The 22376-nt window shown below is 40.4% G+C and overlaps 1 protein-coding gene across 3 annotated transcripts; it reads right to left on the bottom strand.

The window, feature by feature from the left end:
• Window positions 1-688: 688 nt before the first annotated feature.
• Window positions 689-21256, bottom strand: LOC131240033 (uncharacterized). Of its 3 annotated transcripts, XR_009168576.1 has the most exons (3): window positions 19780-21255; window positions 1066-1155; window positions 689-912 (listed from the first exon to the last, which is right to left on the bottom strand). XR_009168576.1 is itself a non-coding variant. In XM_058238041.1 (2 exons), exon 1 carries the CDS (start codon window positions 21088-21090, stop codon window positions 19786-19788), a length of 1305 nt encoding a protein of 434 aa, XP_058094024.1. In that variant the 5' UTR covers window positions 21091-21256; the 3' UTR covers window positions 689-912; window positions 19780-19785. The 3 variants fall into 3 exon arrangements, 2 of the variants coding, with proteins under 2 accessions (XP_058094024.1, XP_058094023.1); XM_058238041.1 differs by lacking the exon at window positions 1066-1155 and having other exon boundaries at window positions 19780-21256; XM_058238040.1 differs by lacking the exon at window positions 689-912 and having other exon boundaries at window positions 1065-1155.
• Window positions 21257-22376: the final 1120 nt, after the last annotated feature.

The raw sequence follows: 22376 nt of genomic DNA on the forward strand, positions 1-22376 counted from the left end.
TACATTACGACCCAAGACACCTAACGGACACACACCCAATCCAGATTTGCGTGAACATTGCAAAACCTAACTGGGGTGCATCCAAAGGGCCCCAAAATTAAGATTTGTTTTTCATTACATTTTATTAAGTAGAGGATGAATTCTCAAAGTTCCTATCATAACATTTACAACATCAAAATGAGAGCTGGTTCTTCATGTCCAAGATTCACTTGGCAAAGTTGTTCAGGACAGACATGCTGACATTGTCAATTTTTTCTGCGACTGGTAGGACCATTGGACACAGTCGAAGCCCTTCAAGCAAAGATGAGGATGAAGGTCATAACAAATTACTCACGAGTATGTTAGCACTTATGACATGGTACACACCAGCTTATCCCTATTGTCATAAACAATCACGGATCTGCGGAACAAAGCTGTGGCATTAAGATGCTGTTGGTTTGAGTGGAAGCACCGATGGGGTTGTTGCGTTGAGACGCTGCTGCGTGATTGAAAGCACCAGTGGATGCTGCGGCCTGGTGCAGCGGCGGCACTGGCCTCCTGGGGAAAGAGGAGAGAGCAGAAAAGAATCGAGAGAGGAAAAAACAGGGGAAGGGAAGTAAGAGAAGAAAGAGGAACTATGGTTAAGGGTAACCAGAGTTCTAATACCATGAAGAGGGAAAAGAGGAGGAGATTTTGGGAAGAGTGTGAATAGAGATGAATTACAGCCCTCTGATCTCTTTTATTCAATAAACCCTATTACAAAATGGTATGCTGTCCCTGGGGAGCATAAATATACACAATAGAAGACGAGTCTAATAAAACTCTCTTAATTCTAACAGACGCCACGGACTGAGAAGTATCTGTGAAATGGCATTCTTCCCCTCAACCATTTAAAACAGGCCTGCCCACCAACCTTATTGAATTCTTTCTTGCCTGAAAAAACAGTGAAATTCACTTGAAGAATAAGAAGATCAAGTAACAGAACATGTGGAGAAGCAACTTATCATGTAATAACAGCAAGCCAATTGTGTGAGCTAGTCAAATTAGGCTTTGAAATTTCAGTGGCAGAAATTGGATAGTAGGTACCTGTCCTAACATAGAGAACCCACACAATTCACCACCTTCTCCTTACATTGCAATGCCATATACAAGAAGACCTCAAGATCAGACTCTATCCTGCATTAAGATGCATAGTTAATAAGAGATACACAGACACCCTTTCATCTTTTTCTTTTTAAATATAAATAACAATGTTTATTAAAATAACACAAGTACAAATTAAGGTAAGATATCCTTGACGACACCCACCTAGTGTCAGACATGGATATAAACCATTTCCATAGTTGAAGCAAGATCCCTAATCTTGTCTTTTTATTGGTAATTTCAATTCTATTATGAGAAAAAAGAACCAAGAGCAGCATATTGCACAAGATCCCTAATCTTGTTGATGATGCAAATGAGATGTTGTGACCCCAGATTTCACATCGTCACCCAAGAGAGCATTCATCGGATTCCCCTCCCCTCAAAGTTTACATGGAAGTATCTCGTGTTGAAGAACTTCAAAAAATGCAAGACTTTGGTGTAATTTGTGGTCTTTGCAAACTCTTGAGAAATGCTACATTTTTTTACCTTTTCAAGCGTAAAGGTACAGTCCCACATTGGATAGGGAACAGTGGAGGGTGCTTATAAAGCATTCCACACTAGTTCTTTTGAAAAGTACTCGCATTGTGCTCTAACCAGTATAGATACATGAACCCAGCCAGGGGCTCGAGCTGACCAGGAAACCAGTCAACTGAGCACATGGGCGCAGGTACTTGCATGCATGAGGGTGCAAATCCTGGTCTGATAGGCTGGAGTGAGTCCCTTTTTGCCAAAATCTATTTTGATTTTAATAATCAATTTTTAATCATCATTATCATAACCATTGGATGTGGCCATAGCTTAAGGCCGTTTCTTTCATACAAGACATGCCTCCTCGTTTTCGAGCGCATTTCAATGGGATGTGAACGTTCAGTAACAGCCAGTTTCTCATTTATTAAAAAGGGTGTTTTCCCTGGGGTTTTAATCACAACAAAGGTCCTTTTTCTCTATTCTATTTTCCTCTCAAAATTTTATCTTTCTTGTCTCTCTCTCTAGGCATTCGAAGGAAGGTGTTTTTGGTGGTTTTGGTGGTTTTGGTGCTAGTTTTCTAAAGCCTGTGCACATTGTGGAACTCCATACATTGGGCAATTGTATCTTCTGCATAGCGCACTAGGAGCCCTACTGCAATGGTCAAAGTACCGAGGGTCACAAACTATCTCAAAGAAAACAACCTAGTCCATGCATTGTACCAGCAAGAAATCAACTCGTCACATTTATGTTGTTGCCGTTGCCAAATCATCAAATTAGGTTTGATGTTCCAGAAAAAATATAATCCATCTTGAATTATTATGTTCTGATTAATTTCCTGAATACATAATTCCTAACATCATTGCCTTTTGTTGGTTGGTACAGAGGGACAAAGTTCTCACTAAGATCAGTTGAGATAGGAACATGGTTATTAACCAAGCGCTATCTTTGCCTTCAAGCTGAGTTAGCGAATCATTTTTTATTCAGTACATTCTCAGCAGAGCTGAGGTGGTAAGTTCCAAGTCTGTTGGGAGTAAATTGGGTGATGCCCAGATCTATCTGAGAGCTGTTCTTGGCATAGCGAGGTATCTAGCTGACGCGACTTCTCTTCTATCAACTATTTGGTCTCTATTGAAAATGAAACAATGGGGATTTTTTAAACTCTCAAGTCATGAGATGAGGCTTTGCAGCAGATTGGAAGCTGGATCAGAAATTGGGTATCAGGGTTGGGCAATTTGAACAGGGAAACGCTTGTTGTGGGTCAGGAGGCTTGTATTTCTCGATGATCTCTCATCATCTTGAGTTTTATTTTCCTTGGATGGTTTTTAATAAATTATCATCCCCTTCAGAGAAAATTGTCAAATTCCCCTCTGCAATTAGTTGGCCTTCCGATGCTTCTGTGAACAATTTTAGACCCCATCGATGCCTATGCCTCCTGCCTAATCTGAACCTCTCAAGGTAGCACTTGGTTTTTTGGGGTGATAGTGGAATAAGTTGACAGATAAGCCATCCTTAGTCCCTTATGGTCACTCTACAGAACCACATTAGGCACTGAATTTCTGGTGGTAGATCCATAAAAAAAATAAAAATAAATAAATAAATAAATTTTGAAAGTATTTGTAATTGTTCCAAAAAAAGAAACAAAGGATAGGGTAAAACTAAGTCATCGTATGAGGTAAATCTAATAATAACCCATTAACCTGTCATCAGGCCCATCACAATTCAACTTGGACTTATAGAACAAGCAAATTTCCAAGAGCTCTGTTACTTCTGACCGCCTTCAACTGATTGTTTTCCAGTTCAACTTGATATCAAGAAAGCTTACACCCTGATACTCCTTACCACATAGCTCCCAATGTGTGGTTTCCTGGGTTTTCCTCCTCATCTCATCAGTTCCGCCCCTTCTCATCCTATCCTAGGTTTCCCTTGCATCCTATCAGTTCTGCTTCCATAGCAAGAATATTCACTTATGGAGGCCAATGAGAGAATCAGATCTTTAATTCATAAGACGGATAAATGAAATCTGGAACACTTTCACCTTGCATTCTGCTTTTGTAAGAAACATTTGTGTAGTATCCTGTGAGCTTTTTCATTGTTTTTTTTCCTTTTTTCTTTTCTATAGTAAAGCTGTAAGTGTTTAATATCCTGAAATTTTAGGCTTGTGCCATATGAGCATGTGCTTTCCTAAAAAGCATATTGTGTACACTCATGAGAACCGTGGGAGACAAATTTCATCCTTAATGGGGGCATTCTATAGTACAATGTTACCATGATAGCATGACAAACCATGCAATCATTGGCTATTCTCCTCATTATCTGCCATGTGTCACCATAGACTTTTCCAGAAGGGGGTGTGCGAAATTTTAGGGTATAACATTATGTGCCTTGGAATTCGCATGGGAATAAGATGATCTGGATCCCACCTGGCCAAGAGTTGGCACCCTAACTCCTAGAAAATTTCAGCATGACCATAGCTTTGACTGGTCATGGATGCGTCTAAGACATCTTTTGCCATTTCGGGACTAGGGGCACTGCTCAATACCATTAACGTAGCTAAGAATCTGTAAATATGTATACTCATTGACTGGAACTCATTGTCAAATATGTGGCTTGGAATTGTACCAGAAACAAGTGAAAGAGTTAATAACATGGGAAATAACAGACAGCCTCAAGGATGATGAATGATAGTGGAGGAAACAAATAGATCCTCTGTTATTTATTACCTTTGTTATGAATAGAATAGATTGATGCTATTAAATTTAAATAAATTAATTAATTAATTTTTAAAAAAAATTTAAGGAAGAAGAAGAAGAAGATTGACCATTTGAACTATGGGTTTAATTGTAAACAACGATGCAATAGATGGACAACTAGTACACATAAGAAATAATGATCATGAGGAGTTGATGATCAGACAATTTTAATTCAAGGCATATTGTGGAAAGAGCCTGATGGTTTCATTTTGATGAATTTATGTAGTACACTCTTTTTCTTTTCTTTTTTTCTTGAAGAGTAACACAATCTTATTAAGGAAGAAGCAAAGAAAAAAAGAAAAATTACAATCTTTTATTTTTGAAGAGTAACAACATAATGTTATTAAGGAAGAAGCATCCCCCATTTCTTTCCCCCCATATTGCCCATAAGGAGGCTAGAAGAACCAATCTCCACATACCTATAGTGTTCTTCCTGTTCCTACCCCATGCCAAATCAAGAACAAATCTCCCACTGATTCGAGCAATGAATAAAGAAGTGATCTACTGTCTCGGCATCTGCCATACACATCACACATGCATTAGGTAACACCATTGATCGTCTTTGGAGGTTATCTACAATAAGAACTCTTCCAAATTGCCATCCGAATGCCGCAATCTTTGGAGGAGCTCCATGGTGCCACACCCTGGCCGTGACAACTTTCGAACCATCCCCTTCAAAATGCTGCAGTAGACTGTATAAGAACCAAACCGAAAAATGACCAGATTTATCATTTAGCCAAAGCGTTGTCCCCTTCATCCCTCACCCGCATACAATGTATGAGAGACTCAAGGAGCCTCACAAACTCCACCTCTTCATCCATCATGTTCCAACGGCATGGAGGAGACCAAACCACCACATTGCCAAGGAGAAACAACTAAATATCATAACATTCCCCCTCAAGGAAAAAGGGGCAAACCGAGGGAATGCACATTGGAGCAGGGATTCTCCAATTCATACGTCTTCCCAAAAGCGAACTATCTCCACTTCCAATAGAATTCTTGGACTAAACATGTGCTTGACCCTAGATATCCCTTTCCAAATCCATGGGGCTCAACACTCTTACTTTCCAGCTATAGTTCTACGCCAAAGAGCATCCTCCTCAATGCCGAAACACCACAACCATTTTCCCTAGAGAGCTAGATTCATCTTTTCCAAATCCTTATACCAGCCCCTCCTGGCCTACACACCTCTTTCCACCCCACAAGGTAGAACCTTTTTTATCATCTACTCCCTGCCATGGGAAGTTACGCCTCAGCTTTAGTAACGGGAGATTTGACAATGCTGCTTTAGTACGACCACCCAATAAGAGGAATCGAGATTTCCATTAGAGAGCTTCCCTTGAAACCTCTCCACAACAGTATCCCACATGCTTCACCAGCTTCCAGTACAAAGAAGCCCAAGATAAGTAGAAGGGAAAGCCCCCGCCCAACACCTGAAGATCAATGCCATCTGCTCGACTTCCTCCTTGACCATGTGCACCCCCAACATCTTATCACACTGTTCACAATAACAAGCCAAGAAAAAGGCCTAAAAATCAATTTGCTGGGCTATCTGATCTTCTCAAACTTTTATTAGTAGCTATTTCTTCTCCTTCTTTTCAATTTTGGGTGGATTGCATTGTGGGTTCAGGCCTCAGGGAGATTGAAAGCGGTACAAAGCAGTGTCTCGCCAACCAGACTGATTAATGTTATAAAAGAGGGCCGCATGATGTTTCCATGTGTGCATTGTCTACATGATGGGCGTTTTCCTTGACACAAATTCCATAAAACAAAAGGCACAGCAAGCCAAGATTGTTAACTCAGACAACCTGTGTTATTTATTACCTTTGTTATGGGTATAACAGATTTGGCCATTTGAACTATGGGTTTTGATGTAAAAAATGGTGTGATAGATGGACAGTGCAGGATAACTAGTATATCTAAAAAACACAATGCTCATTAGGAGTTGATGATTGGGCAACGCTAAGTCCAAGACATTGTAGAAAGAGCCTGATGACTTGACAAATTTACATGGTAGGCATTTTATCACAGTCCACAATAACATGCAAGGAAAGCCAACAAATCAACTTGTTGGGCTATCTAATCTTCTCAACCTTCTTATCGAAGGGCAGTTTTTCCTTTTCTTTTCTTTTCTTTTTTTCTTTTTTGATGAATGGATTATATATATATATATATATATATATATATATATATTCAAAAAAGAGAGAATAAAAAAGGCACAAAAGACAACAGCAAGCCAAGACCCAACAGAGAAAAGAAAAAGAAAAAAAGGGCCCCGGGACTAACAAAAAAAAACAGATCTAACCCCCTGCAGATCTGCATTAGCCATTAGTGGATCTATGAACGTGAGAGATTGACACTGAAAGCATAGAGACTGTTTACTGGCTCCTACAGGAAATTCGCAAGCCACCAAGAAAATCACATTCTGAGGTCCAATTAATAAGATTGTGCGAGGTCCAATTAATAAGATTGTGCGAGTCCCTTTAGATGGTTTAACCCTTTGCAACAGGCCCACAATGTCAATATTCTTTTTTTTTTCTTTTTCTTTTTCTTTTCTTTTCTTTTCCTTTCTCTCACTTTTGTGGATTACATAACAGGTTCAGGGAGACCTAAACCATCTAAAGTGGTGCTTCCCCAACTTGACTAAAATCATTCTATAACTAAATGTCATAACAGGGGGCCACATGGTGGTTCCATGTGTCTATTGTCTACATGATTGGGATTTGCCTTGACAAGAATTCCATAAAACAAATCACAGATAAGACCAAGATTGTAACTCCTATAACCTTAAATTGAGAAATTATAGTTTAATTGAAATTATTCTTGCTTTTGCAAATTAAAACAGAGATATCATGAAATACTTGCAGAGGACACCATCTATGTTAAAATAAAAAGACTGAGGATGAAATGATCCAAAAACATTATGAAGGAGCAGAGAAACATATTATCAAATAATCATCAGGTAATCCTTTTTTCTTTTCTTTGGGGGTTGTCTGATTTGTTGAAGTGAACATGCAGCAGGTACTGGTATCACACAGCAAGTTGCTGCCATTAGGGCTGTCAAGAAGTTGGCATTTGGGTTGGGTATTTGTGTACTGGCATCCAAACCTGCCTAAGGAGGTCAGGTTTGGCCCTGGGTTCTAGTCCATATACAACATTTGAGGGGTTTGGGTTGGAAATGTGTGTGCTGGTATCCAAACCTGCCTAAGGGGTTCAGGTTAGGCCCTGGGTTCTAGTCCACGTACAACATTTGAAGTACTGGACCCAAATCTGATTAGGTTTCAGGTACTCGACGGGCACCCAACATGTCCAAGTGTTTATATCTTCAGGTGATTGGTTTTGAGTTCTCCCAAGTATCATTTTTAAGTCTCCATAATACATAATAGACATCAGATAGATTCATTATACATATTAACACATATAATGTTGTGCAGGATGCCTTGGATTCTACCAATCTGATGTGCAAAGAAGCCCTGTCCCAGTTCAACCCGATGAATTTTCAGTCCCACCGAAAATTGGGTAGATTCTCAGTTTGCACACTATGAAGATTTGCACATTTTTGGTTCGACCGAAAAGTGTAGTCGGTTTGGTTCAGTCTGATCAAAGGTCACATTCAGTCCGACTGAACGGGTTACGCATATCAGCACAAATTAGGGTCTTTAAGTCCGGTTTCCATTGGGGCTTGGTTAATTCGAGTGTTCTCTCTAAGGGCAAGGTTTTGCAAGGTGAGAGCATTTCTAAACACTTGTAAGGGCTTGAGAAGGGATATTCTAAAGAGGCTAAGGTTTTCCTAGGGTTGCGCATCACAAGGAGAGATCGGGCGCTTTTGTAATCGAAAAAGGTGAGTGGTGTAAACTCTAAGGTTTTGATTGTAGTGGATCTCTTTCGCTTTGTGCCATGGTTTTTTCCCCGCAAGGGTTTTTCCACGTAAAATACCATGTTCTGTATGATTGCTTTATTGGTTATTATGTTTATTGTGATTGTTCTATCTTTGTTAAACATGCTTCTGCAAAGCACATGGATTAAGGTTGAGTCGAGTTTGTTGTGGATTGGGATTACATCATAGTGGTGTGATATAAGAGCCAGAAAACAAAGTGGTATCAGAGAGTTGGGTTTAAAGACGTTTAAGAATTCAGCGAAGATGTCAGGGTCGAAGTTCGATATACAAGAATTCGATGGGAAGAACAATTTTAGTTTGTGGCAGTGGAAGGTTAAGAATATTCTAATATCACATGGGTTGAGCAAGGTGTTGTTGGAGACTAAACTGGAAAAACTGTCGGATGATGACTGAAGCAAACTCGGGGAGAAGGCTATGAGCATCATCCATCTATGTCTATCGGATGACAACGTTCTGGATGAGGAATCTCCCCCGAAGATATGGAAGAAACTAGAAGATCTATACATAGCACAGTCCCTCACAAATAAGTTGTTTGTGAATAAACAACTTTTCGGGTTACGGATGAAGGAAGGATCCGATCTCATGGAGCACATGAACTTGTTTACGAAGGCACGTAGCGCATTGTTAAGGCTCAATGTGACGATCGAGGAAGAAGACAAAGCAGTGCTACTTCTGGCATCGCTTCCCACATCATGCGACCATCCCGTCACTACTCTTTTGTATGGGAAGAATACAGTGAAGCTAGAAGAGATCACCACGACTCTCGTTTCGAACGAGATGAGGAGGTAGTCAAGCGATGAAGACTCTCAGATAGAAGGGTTAGTTGCAAAAGGAGGTTAGGGACGTGGGAGATCCACAGAGCGATCTCAGATTGACAAGAAGAAAAGTATAAATCGAAATCAAAGGCTAAGGATGAATGCTTCTATCGTGGCAGAAAGGGACACTTCAAGAGAGACTACCAAAAACAAAAGGATGACCTAGAAAGCAAGGGTAAAAGTAACACGAGTGAATCGGCTAGTGTAACGGAAGAAAACTTAGAAGAAGACCTCTTCTCAGTCTATTTAGGTACGAGTTGTCTTTCAGATACATGGATACTTGATTCAGGATGTTTGTATCACATGTGCCCGGATAGAACTTGGTTCGATTCCTGTAAGTCCTATGATGGTGGATGTATTCTGATTGGGAATGGCACAGCATGCAAGGCCATTGGAATAGGGGCCATCAAGGTAAGGATGATTGATGGGGTCATATGGAATCTAGGTGATGTCAGACATGTCCTATATCAGAAGAAAAAAATGATATCCTTGGGAGTTTTAGATACGAACAGGTGCATGTTCACCACATCTGGTTGTGTAATCAAGGTAACCAGAGGTGCAACGATGTTAATTAAGGGACATAAAAACGGGAAATCTATACAAGTTGGTTGGGAGCAAGGTTATAGGTGAGGTCGTTACTACCTCACACACAAAATCCGGCACAGATGGCGCAAATCTGTGGCATATGCAATTAAGGCATATGAGAGAGGGGGGCATAATAGAACTCCATAAACGGAAACTATTGAAGGGAGTTAAGGCGTGCAAGGTAAATTTTTGTGAGCATTGCATCTATGGGAAGTAGTGCGGTGTAAGGTTCAAAACTGCTACATGTGCTAGCAGCAGGGTGCTCGACTATATTCATTCTGATGTCTGGGGGCCAGTAACAATACCGTCTAAGGGAGGAACATGATACTTTATGATCTTCATAGATGATTGCTTGAGAAAAGTTTGGGTTTACTTCTTAAAGCACAAGTCTGCAATGTTCACCAAGTTCAAGGAATGGAAGGTGGGAGTAGAGAAGCAAACCCGGAGACAAATAAAATGTCTCAGGTTAGATAACAATACAAAGTACAGAGAGGCGGGATTCACGAAATTTTGCAAGGAACATGGCATCACAAGGCACTTCTCAACTCCAAGAACCTCACAGCAGAATGGAGTGGTGGAGAGGATGAATATAACTCTATTGGAGAGGGCAAGAAGTATGCGGTTGCATGCGAGGCAACCTAAAAGCTACTGGGCAGAAGTAGTTAACATGGCATGCTATATTGTAAATCGGTCACCATCTACAGCGCTAGACTCCAAGGTTACAGAGGAAGTCTGGACCAATGTTGTAAAAAGCGATCACATAATTGCATAATGCCATACATATGGAATATGCAATGGTCGCATATGCCATATGGATAGTATGCAATCGCATATTGCATATGCCATATTATGATCGCATAATGGCATATGCCATACTTTCCATTTTTTTATTTTTTTTTCATTTTTTTATTCTTTAAAAAAATCAAAAAAAATAAAAAATAAAAAATTGTCCGATCGCATAAGCGATCAAGCATAAGCAATCGCACAGGATTGCGTATGCCATTTAACAACATTAGTTTGGACATGCAATTACATCGATTACTTAGGGATGAGGATCTTCGAGTGTCTAGCATACGTCCACATGCAGAGTGGACAAACAACAAAGTTGGATCCCGAATCTGGGAAGTGCTTCTTTATTGGGTATGAGAAATGTGCTGAGAGCAACAAGCTTTGGAATTCTGTTTCATGGAAGGTGGTCATTAATAGAGATGTCATCTTCGATGAGGCACAATATTGAAGGCCAACAAGGAAGCTACAAAGAAATTGGAAAAACATGGTAAGGCTAAGAAATTGTCGATGCAAGTGGAGCCAGTTGAGCTTGTTACTGAAGGTGAGATTCAGCAAGAACAAAAAACTGAGCAAAATAATCAGCAGGATACCCAGGAGAGTATAGCCAAGAACAAGGGAAAAAAAAAAACCATTAGAGCCTTGGTTCGATACAGGTTCGAGAACATGGTTTTTTTTTGCATTGTTCACAGGGAGTGGAGATCTCTCCACCTTTCAAAAAGAAAATTTTGGAAAGGATGGCGACAAGTAAATGCCGGCCATGGCGGAAGAGATGAAATCTCTATATAGGAATCAAACATAGGGGTTGGTGGAACTTACAAAAGGTCAGAGGGCTAAAGGGTATAAATGAGTATTCAGAAAGAATGAAGCATTAACAGAGAAAAAGGGCGAAAAATCCAAGGCACGGCTTGTAGCAAAGGCGTACTCGTAGAGGGAAGGTGTAGATTACAATGAAGTTTTCTCTCCAGTCGTAAAACATACGTTGATCAGGGTGCTACTAGCTATGGTAGCGAAATCCAATTTAGAATTTGAGTAGCTCAATGAGAAAATGGCATTCCTTTATAGGAACTTGGAGGAAGTCATTTACATGAGGCAGCCTCAAGGATTCGAGGAGCTTGATAAGGAAAGCCATGTGTGTAGGTTGAAGAAGTCGTTGTATGGGCTGAAGTAGTCTCTAAGGCAATGGTACAAGTGATTCGATTCATATGTGGTGGAGATTGGGTATATCAGGTGTGAGTACGACTGTTACATATATTATAGGATGCTTGAGGATGGGTCCTACATTCTACAAATGCTATACATTGATGATATGTTAACTATTGCAAAAGACAAGGAGATACTCTTGCCTAAGCCTCTGTTAAGCAAGGAGCTTGACACGAAGGATTCGGGCGCTGTGAAAAAAATCCTAGGCATGAAGATACACAAAGACAGAGAGTCTGTGAAGTTGTAGCTATCTCAGAAGGGTTATGTGCAAAAGGCACTAGGAGGTTCCACATGGAAGGTGCCAAGCCAGTTAGCACGCCTCTCCAGTTGGTCACTTTAAGTTGTCAGACAGGTCGTGTCCAAGTACAGAAGATGAGATTTCATAAATGTCATGGGTACCATACGCAAGTACAGTGGGGAGTCTCATGTATGCAATGGTTTGCACGAGGCCGGATATCTCACAGGCAGTTAGTGTGCTCAACAAATATATGGTGAATCCAAGGAAAGAGCATTGAAATATTATTAAGTGAATTCTCGGGTATCTTAAGGGCACAGTTAAATTGGAATCATGTTCGGGGGACATAAAGCTTCAGGTGGAGTTGTAGAGTACGTGGATTCAGATTATGCAAGTGATCTGGACAACAGGAAGTCCACTACGGGATTTCACATTAGCAAGCGGACCTATATGTTGGAGATCTACGCTACAATCTACGATAACGTAGCGTTGTTTACAACCAAGGCAAAATACATGGCTGCGATGGAAGCGTCAAATGAGGCATTATGGTTGAAAGGTCTGATAGGAGAACTTTGGTTGAAGTAGGAGGCGATTCGATTGCATTGCGATAGACAGAGTGTTATCTATCTAACGATGAATCAGGTGTATCACGCGAGAACCAAGCAGTATTTTAAATAGCGATAGCGTGTTGCGTAGTGTTTAGCCCTCTGTAGTTTGTAGCGTAGATAGCAAAGCGTGTATCTTAAGCTACATGATACTTATATTTTTTAATTTAAAATTAGAAAAAATATGATTAGTAAAAAATATAAAAATACCTAACAAGGGATTTATGCTATGTAGTGCTACAGGGGATTTACGCTATTTAACTACGCTACGCTACCACTATGCTACGAATGCTATTTGAAACACTAGAACTAAGCGCATCGACGTGAGGTTCTACAAGATATAGGAACTCAATACTTCAGGAGAGATTCTGTTTTAGAAGATTCACACGGACGAGAATGCCGTGGATATGTTGACAAAACCAGTGACCACAAAGAAATTTAAGCATTGCTTGGGCTTGATCAATCTCACCAGCCATTGATAAGATTGGGCACCCTTGCACAGGAGTGCGGATGGAGCTGCGTTTCAGCTGGAGAATGCAGGAAGCGGTCTACACTCAAGGTGGAGGTTGCACAGGAGATTGTTGCGCAGGATGCCTTGGATTCTATCAATTTGTTGCGCAAAGAAGCCATCTCTTGGTTCGACCGAATGAATTTTCAATTCCACTGAAAATTAAGTGGATTCTCAGTTTGCACACTGTGAAGATTTGCATGTTTTTGGTTCGATTGAAAAGTGTAGTCAGTTTGGTTCAGTCCGACTGAAGATCCTATTCGGTATGACCGAACGGGTTATGCAGATTAGCGCAAATTAGGGTATTTAAATCCGGTTTCGATTAAGGCTTGGTTTATTCGAGTGTTTTCTCTCTAAGGGCAAGGGTTTGCAAGGTGAGAGGATCTCTAAACACTTGTTAAGGCTTGAGAATAAATTTTCTCAAGGGGCTAGGGTTGCGCATCGCAAGAAGAGATCAGGTGCTTCTGTAATCGAAGAAGGTGAGTTGTGTAAACTCTAAGGTTTTTATTATAGTGGATTTATGTCGCTTTGTGCCATGTTTTTTTTCCTACACGGGTTTTTCCACGTAAAATATCTTGTGTTCTGTGTGATTGCTTTATTGGTTATTATGTTTATTGTGATTGTTCTATCTTCGTTGAACGTGCTTCCGCAAAGCGCACAGATTAGGGTTGATTCGGGTTTGTTGTGGCTTGAGATTACATCATAGCGGTGTGATATTATAAGAGCCAGAACTCCAACATATAATAAACTATAAAATTAACCAATCAATCAAGTACCCTATTAGGACCCCCTCCAAATCAATTTTTATACAAGTCTAAGGTGGTGGACTGAAACCAACCCAATTCTTAAATGGGATTAAAAATTGGACCCAGACTATTTTAAATTGGGTCAAACCCCTCAAGATATCCACGGATCTGGGTACACTTCGATAGCTGGATTTAACATACTCTTATCAATGGCTCTTACAAGAAACCTAACATGAAACCAATAATAGAGGTATCATTACAACCTCATTAAATGCGTCTCCATTGCAGCCAGTGTTGTCACGTGCGATCGCACATTTGCATATGCGCACACGTGTAGAAATCGCATATGCAACAGTGGCATATGCGATTACTATACATATGCGATCGCATATTTGCAAAGGGTCAGAAATCTAACCGTTTTCTGACCGTTAGAATTTTATTTTATTGTTAATCTTGATTTTTTCTCTATAAAAAGGGATTCTAAGCACTCTTACATGCACTCAAAGTTTAAACTCTCTCTCTATCTCTATTTTGCTCTCTTACACTCTCTCTTACATAATTCTAAGCCCCAAGCTCCACTCCATCCATATTTCTTTCAAATTTGAAGTTTCAATCAAGGGACAACTACAACCACAAAGATTTAATAATCAAGGTTCAAGAGACAAGACAACCAAGCTCCATCCATTGAACTCTAATTTTTCCAAGTTATAAAGTTCATAAATTCATAATCACATTCACACAACCCACCCACCACTCTCTCTTTCTATCTCTCTATCTCTCTTTCTATCTCATTCTCTCTTAAAGTATCATAACCATATCCAAGTTCTAACTTCTAACATTTTTTTTTAGTTTGTTACTCTATTACTTACAAGTTACAAGTTAGTGTTACAACAACACAACTTACAAGTCTACAATATTCTAGAATCAAGAGTCAAGACTCTCAAGGGTCAAGGCAAAAGTGAAGACGAGAAGTGAAGAATTTATTTTCTCGTAAATTTGTAATTGTAATTGTGTCTGTGTGTAAATCTCTCTCTGTCCCCTCTCTTTCACTACAAGTGTAACTCACTCTCTCTTTCTCCTTTTCTTTTCCCTCCTCCCTTTCTACTACTAGTGTAAGTGTGTAACTCTCTCTCTCTCTCTCTCTCTCTCTCTCTCTCTCTCTCTCTCTCTCTCTCTCTCTCTCTCTCTCTTTAGTCTTTTTACTCTTTAGTCTCTTACTTTAGTTTTTTGTTTACTTTTTAGCACTACTACTAGCAATCAATACACACACACACACACACACACACACCACCAACATAACGTCTTCTTTCCAATCTTCCTCTTTGAAACCCAAGTCGAATGATCCGGGTTGGAAGTATGGGCACTATTGTAGTGTTCGGATAAGACTCACATAGTATGTGAGTTATGTGGGTATGTGGGTTCCGGTGGCATTGCAAGGCACAAGCAATACCTTACACATTTACCAGGGTTAAATGCAAAGGCATGCGACAAAATTACTCCAGAAATCCGAAGGGAGATCATGAAGTATATAGAAAAACAGTTAAGAAAGAGATGCGATGGTGCCCTACGTCATGAGGAATATTTGGAATAAGACGCATATGAAGATATAAACGTAGTTAATGTAGATGAAGCTAATCTCACTCCCCCTACTTCGACAGGCCGGTCTATACCACAAGTACAACCAACGGTTTCAAAAAGAGCCAAAGGGCATGGGCCCATGGATAGATGATGTAGACCACACCCCGAGGATGTGATCGACCAAAGGGGTCGAGGCAAATGGCCGACTCAAACAACTTTAGAAAACCGGTATAAACAAAAAGATAGGAAAACCACTATTCAATATATTGCTAAGTGGTTTTACCAAACCGGTATTGCTTTCAACGCCGTTAAATCGAGAAACTTCAAAGTAATAGTTAAGGCTATAGGTCAATTTCGACCTGGGCTTAAACCTCTTTCATATCATGAAATGAGGGAGACATGCCTGAAAACCAAAGTTGAATATACACAATCCTTTATAACTGAATATAAGGAATCGTGGAAAACATATGGGTGTTCACTAATGGCCGATGGATGGACCGATAGATCCAGTCGGCCTCGCATTAACTTTTTAGTAAATTATCCAGCTGGGACAATATTCTTAAAGTCCGTGGATGCATCAGGTCATTCACACACGGGAGAATACTTGTTTAGCTTACTAGATAATTTAGTTGAGGAAATAGGTGAGGAATATGTTATACAATTAATTACAGACAACGCGGCCTCATATGTAATGGTCGATCGTCTTCTTATGGAGAAGAAGCATCGTTTATTTTGGACCCCTTATGTGGCCCAATGTGTTGATCTTATGTTAGAAGATATAGGTAGGTTATTTATATATGTGATTACAATGGCTAGAAGAATCAGAATCTTTACGTACAAACACGCCCTTCTCAGTCAAATGAGAAGCAGTCACCCGTTTCGCTACAACCTTTTTAACACTACAAAGATTACATGCAAAAAAATCAAAACTTAGAAGCTTTGTAATGTCGGCCTATTTTACAAGTGGGCCTTGATTAAAGAAGTCTGAAAGGAAACAGGTTCAACAAACAATCATTTCGCAAAGTTTTTGGACACATGTGGTAAAGGCGCTAAAAGTATCCGAGCCCTTAGTCACTGTGTTGCGATTGATGGACGGGGATGAGAAGCCTGCAATGGGCTACATATTTAATGCGATGGAGTGGGCGAAAAATATGATCATGGACCATTTTAACTATAGAGACCGTGATTACAAGCCAATTATAGATATTATAGATAGAAGATGGGGCAGCCAAATGTCATCTCCATTGTATTCAGCTTATATCCTTAACCCAACTTGTTTATTCACTTCTATTGATCCAGCGGAAGCACTTACTATGCATATGGCTGGATTTATTGATGTTTTGAAAATAATGATTCCAGATAGAGAAGAACAGGATAGGATCTCAACTTTACTGGACTTATCTACAAAGAGTGAGGGAATATTCTCAAGGGATATCATCATCAAGCATCGGACAATGAAATTACCCAATAAGTACCAATCTTAGTTTCTTACAAATATTTTTTTACAAATTACAATGTAATCTACAAAATGTCTCTGACCTACTTAAGTTGTTTTTCTCAGCTGATTGATGGGCTACCTACGGAGTAGACCCGAACAGGAAGGATCCAGTTATAAAGAAGTTGGCTATAAGGATTCTTGGACTCAAGTGTTCTACCAGGGGTTGTGAGCGCAATTAGAGCACGTTCGAGGCAATAAGTTTAGTAATTGTAAACTTCAATTTTTTAGTGTAAGGCCTAAGCTAAATTAATTACCTAAATAGCTAATGCCAAATGCGTTTTCTTTCATGCAGATTCATAACAAAAAAATAAATCGCCTTAAACTAAAAAAAAGCTCAACGAATTGGTTTTCGTGCAATACAATCAAAAATTGCGAGAACAATTCCAAACTAGAAAAGAAAAGTCTGGTTTCTTTGACCCTATCTGCTTAGATGAGTTAGATGCAAATAACAAGTGGCTCGTAGAGACGAAGGATCCGGTATTTGTTGGAGAGGACCTAACATGGGCGCAAGTTAAAGATGCTGCATACGGATCGATACCTTGAGAAGGTACCACTCGAAGGCGAATGATGGGAGAGAGCCAAGGGGCGAGTAATAGTCATCAACCCGTTGAAGAGATCAAGGAGATGGAAGGATGAGATAATGATAATGATCAAGCTGAAGATCCACCATTGGATGTTGATGAAGTATTAGTACATACAGATGATGAAGAAACGGAAGAAGAAGAAGTGTGTGTGAAAGAATGAGATAACTCGAATGATGATGGTGATGATGACGATGGTGGTGGTGATCAAATGCCACAATGGCAAATAGATCAATGTATATAGCATATGATTAGATGAATAATAAATAAATAACTTCTTCATTTTGTTTACTAAGTATGTTGAATGTTGATGTTGATTGTTGTGTTGACTGTACTGTTGAATGTTGATATTTGTTAACTATATTGTAGAATGTTGAATTGTTGATGAATGATGACTTAATATTTAATTCATTATGTAATTGGTTTTATTTTACTTAAATTAAATGTATTGCAAAGGCCAAGGGCATTTAATATTTTGCTCATTTTTTTTCTTAATTTCTCCCTATTTTCTGATTTTTTTTCAATTTTTTTGAAATTTTTTTATTAAAATATATATATATATATATAGAGAGAGAGAGAGAGATGTGATTGTGCGGTCGCATATGCGCACAGGCATATCGCACACGATTGCATATGCGATTTGACAACATTAATTGCAGCTTCAAACATACTCCTAACAGTAAATGAATATCCCTCCCTTGAACCATGTTTTATTGGGGCCCCTTTCATTATCTCATTCAGGAACTAGTTGAAGTCATGAAGAGGTGCTTCTTCCACTGCAATGCATGGAGGCAAGTGTAACCATGACCTGATGGTAGTAACAAAAGGCAATCCAATTCAAAGAGGCTTAGGGAGTAGTAACAAGTGTTGGAGGGTAAGGTCACTTTCCATATAAATTATGCATCAGATATGTGATTGATGTTGAGGACATGACACCACCCAACAAGATTAAGCTCAGGGAGAGGCGAGTCCTTCAGTATTGAGGATTGAGGATGATGCAGTCAATCCAAAATAAGTTGGATGTGATTTTCTGAACCCCTGATATTTTTTACCAAGTTTTAACAGATATATAAAATCATTGTCTCCTCCTCAGAAGTATGCACCTCACACATCCATAGCAATGGAAACTCAAAGGCAGGTATAATCTTGCAACTGTAGTATCAATTATGCCAGCAGAACATGAAGCTACAAAACTTGTTTGTAATTTTTTTTTCTTTTTTAGTATTCGATCAAAATTCGGCTTCATATGTACTATTTCTTTTTGTTGAAAGAATGAAATGGAAAATATTCCTCCAAAGAAAGGGAAAAAAAAAAGGAAAAAGGAAAAAGGCCCCACTGAACCCAACCCCCGCTGTATCATTTTTTCCCCCTAATAGGTAGCAATGGATCAGAGATTCATGGCGAAAACAATAAACATCTGTACAAAAATTGTTTGTAATTTTCCCCCTTTTTTAAGTATTGGATCCAAATTCGGCTTCATATGTACTATTTCTTTTTGTTGAAATAATGAAATGGAAAACATTACTCCAAAGAAAAATAAAAAAATAAAAAACAAATGGAAAAAGGAAAAAGGCCCCACTCAACCCAACCCCCACTGTATCATTTTCCCCCCTAATACGTAGCAATGAATCAGAGATTCATGGCGAAAACAATAAAAATCTGTTTATGAATTATTAGAGGCTGACAATCATCTTGGGAACTGCAATAGAAGTTATCTTTCCATTCTAAAATCATCTCTAATAATTCATAAACATCTGTTTATGAATTATTAGAGGCTGACCATCATCTTGGGAACTGCAGTAAAAGTTATCTTTCCATTCTAAAATCATCTCTAGATAATATTCCATTACGTAGTTACCTGGACGGTGAATTGGGAAGAACCCATCCTGTCTGTCCTGAAAACAGGACCAACCAAACCTCCCAAAAAATAAAGATCACAATTGTTGAAAATATTTTCATTTCCCTGTCAAAAAATCTATCAAAGGGAGCCTTTCAGAAAATTCACTTATTCCATCAATGTCCCATCTTGGAACAAAAGTCACCACAAGCTCTATTATTGCTTCTCAATTCAATTTCATCGCCAGTAGGGCTGCATTCCAATGCACAATCGGACTTGATTTCAAGAATTGGTTCAATAGAAAGGAAATGACTGAATTGCAATTCACACAGAGGAAGAAGAATTCCATTCACAAATATGCTCCTTTCAAATTCAATTTGAAAGTAATATTTGCAGTTTGGAGAATAGTCCATCAGCACGAATACTAGGAAAGTAATAGCAATTTAGCCCATGTTACTTCATTGACCTAATTATTGAAATTCAATTTGATATAGCATACAAACACACCCGAAGTCCATCTATTCAAATAACAATTCAACAAAAAGCAGAGTTGCTACAACTTACATCAATCTACATGAAGTGGCCCCCTGAGTTCCCATCTGCCTTCCCATTTTCACCCACCAAGCTCCCTGGATGCTGCAGATTCTGCAAAACTTGTGAAGGCAACCCACCCATCCCACCCCCCAACCCATCACCCCCAGGCCCGAAGAACTGGCTAACCAGCCTCACCAGAACCCCCAAAACCTGCATTTGGTTATGACAAGCGTCCGCATACATCTCCATCATCTGTTTCTCATGCTCCATCTGCATTCCAACCATCTGCTCCCTCCACTTCATCTCCTCCTCCTCTCTCTTCTCCTCCATCTTCATCCTCCGCCTCCGTTCCTCCACAAACTCCTCCTCAACCCTCATTCGCCTCTCAAACTGCCACCTCACCCACATCCGCTCCCGCTCCTCCAATTCAAACTCCCTCGTGCCCATTCGCTCCTCCCTCTGCCTCTCCCTCTCCCGCCTCCCATCCTCTCTTGCCGCCACCTCATCTTCTCTCCCAAACTCCCTCTCCCTCCTACTCTCCTCCCTCCTCAACGCCATCTCCCTCAGCTCCAAAACCTGCCCGCCCCAATCCTCGCCATCCTTCCTCGCTCTCTTCATCCCGCGAACAAAACCCAAGTCACCATCTTCCCCATCCTCACCACCATCCCGCTCTTCGCCATCACTCACAGCCGGGTCCACCTCCTCCTCATCACGATCCGCATCAAACCCGTCCTCGCAATCAATCCCCAGACCCAATCCAAGAACATCAGAACCATCGCCATCGACAAAACCATCATAACCAAAAACAGCAGCAGCATCATCATCCACCACCAACAAAGATGACGGGCCATCCACCGGTCCTGCCCTATCATCATCATCATTTTCATCATCATCATCGTTGTGGTTGTTGCTGTTTCCAACGTGGGCATTGTTGCCACTTCCGTTTGCAACAGCTGAGAGTGGTGGATCAAGATCAAGATCTCCAAAAACTTGCTTGTATTTCAGGAAATTCTGCCAGTGGTTTTCACCGTCAGACCAGTTATAGCCACTGGTGTTGGACGAAGCTGAATTTGAAGAAGAAGGGACGATTCGGATCTTCTGCTTCACGTTAAGGAACTGATGTCGCATGTTCTGTACCTTGATCGAGACGTCGCGCCATGACCATCGGAAAGGGAAGGAGGTGGGGTCCACCATGTGATGGAGGGCGTTCACGTGCTGTGCGATCGGCTCGAATTTCTTCTCGCGGGTCTTCAGCTTCGACAGAGTGCCCGACCGGAGCAGCTCCGAGTACTTGCTGATCAGGGTCGATTCCTCCTCCTCCGTCCATTTCTTCCGCTTCATCTTCTCCGTCAGATTTCTGGGGCGGGTTCGGAGAGTGGTGAGATGGACGGTCGGATTGAGATGAGGGTCGAGAGATAGGTTTTTTGCTCTTTTTCAGACCGATGGAGAGAATGTAGGTAAGAGAGAAGAAAGGCGGACGAAAAGGAGGATAGATGGGGTCGAGCTCGGAAATATGAGATAGCAGATTCTGCTGGAGCGGATTAGGTATTACCCGAGTAACACCGTAATGTGTGTTTCCCCGACCGTGGGGCCCACCTTTACGTATGTGTTGTATATCCTCTCCGTCCATCCGTTTTTAAATATCATTTTATGAAATTTTATATAAAATAAATCAGATATATAACTACTGTAAACCACACCATATGAAACAGTGGTTATTAACCATTGAAAGCTTCCCGTGGATCAAGCTGATATTTGTTTTTTAACTTCATTGAGTTCCAAGTAACCTTATCAACGGGTTGAATGGAAACTAAAATTATGGTGGGTCCTAGGAAGTTTTTGATGGTGAGTATTCAATGATCATTGTTTCCTGTGGTGTAGCCCACTTTGAAGTTGAATCTATTTTATTTTTGGTTCATAATCTAAAATGAGCATAAAACAACCGATGGACGGAGTGGATATACAACAAATACATCAAGGTAGGCCGTACGGTCAGGGAAACACCCAGTACGGTGTTACCCGGGTAACACGTGATCCGCGCCCCCATTCCACACAGTGAAGTGGCAAGATTACGGATCAATGGGAGCCGTTCATCTAGTTAACCATATCGTACATGGATTTTAAAATTCTGGACATTTTATAGCTGGACCTCAAGGACGTTTAGGAGCGGAAAAGGAAATATTGAAGTAAATGGACAGATCGGATTGACTATTAGGTGTAATTTTGAAACATGAGCCGTCAATGATAGATTACAGAAGAAGTTGGACCCGATTCATATGTTATTGCGCCATGGGCATCGAGGAGGGATTGATGTTCCATCTTTCTCTGTCTTCCGGCTCCACCGTGTTAACTCAGGGCTCGGATGGCATAGGGCGCAGCTTCGGTGGATCCGTTACTGTAGGGTATGTGTTTTACATAGACACCGTCCATCCATTTTGGAAGCTCATTACAGGGCACGATCGCAGAAATGAAATAGATAAAAATCTTAGGTGGACCACACTTCCCACAGATGGCGACAAACTGTTGATGCGATTATCTGGTTCGTCCTCCTAGAGCCTTGTATGCCTGCGCAGAAAGAAATCATAGGAGACCCTGGCTCGAGCAGGGGACCCTCCGATGCCAAAGTC

This window comes from Magnolia sinica, chromosome 3 (genome assembly GCF_029962835.1).
Source record: "Magnolia sinica isolate HGM2019 chromosome 3, MsV1, whole genome shotgun sequence".
In the NCBI taxonomy this organism is placed as follows: Eukaryota; Viridiplantae; Streptophyta; class Magnoliopsida; order Magnoliales; family Magnoliaceae; genus Magnolia; species Magnolia sinica.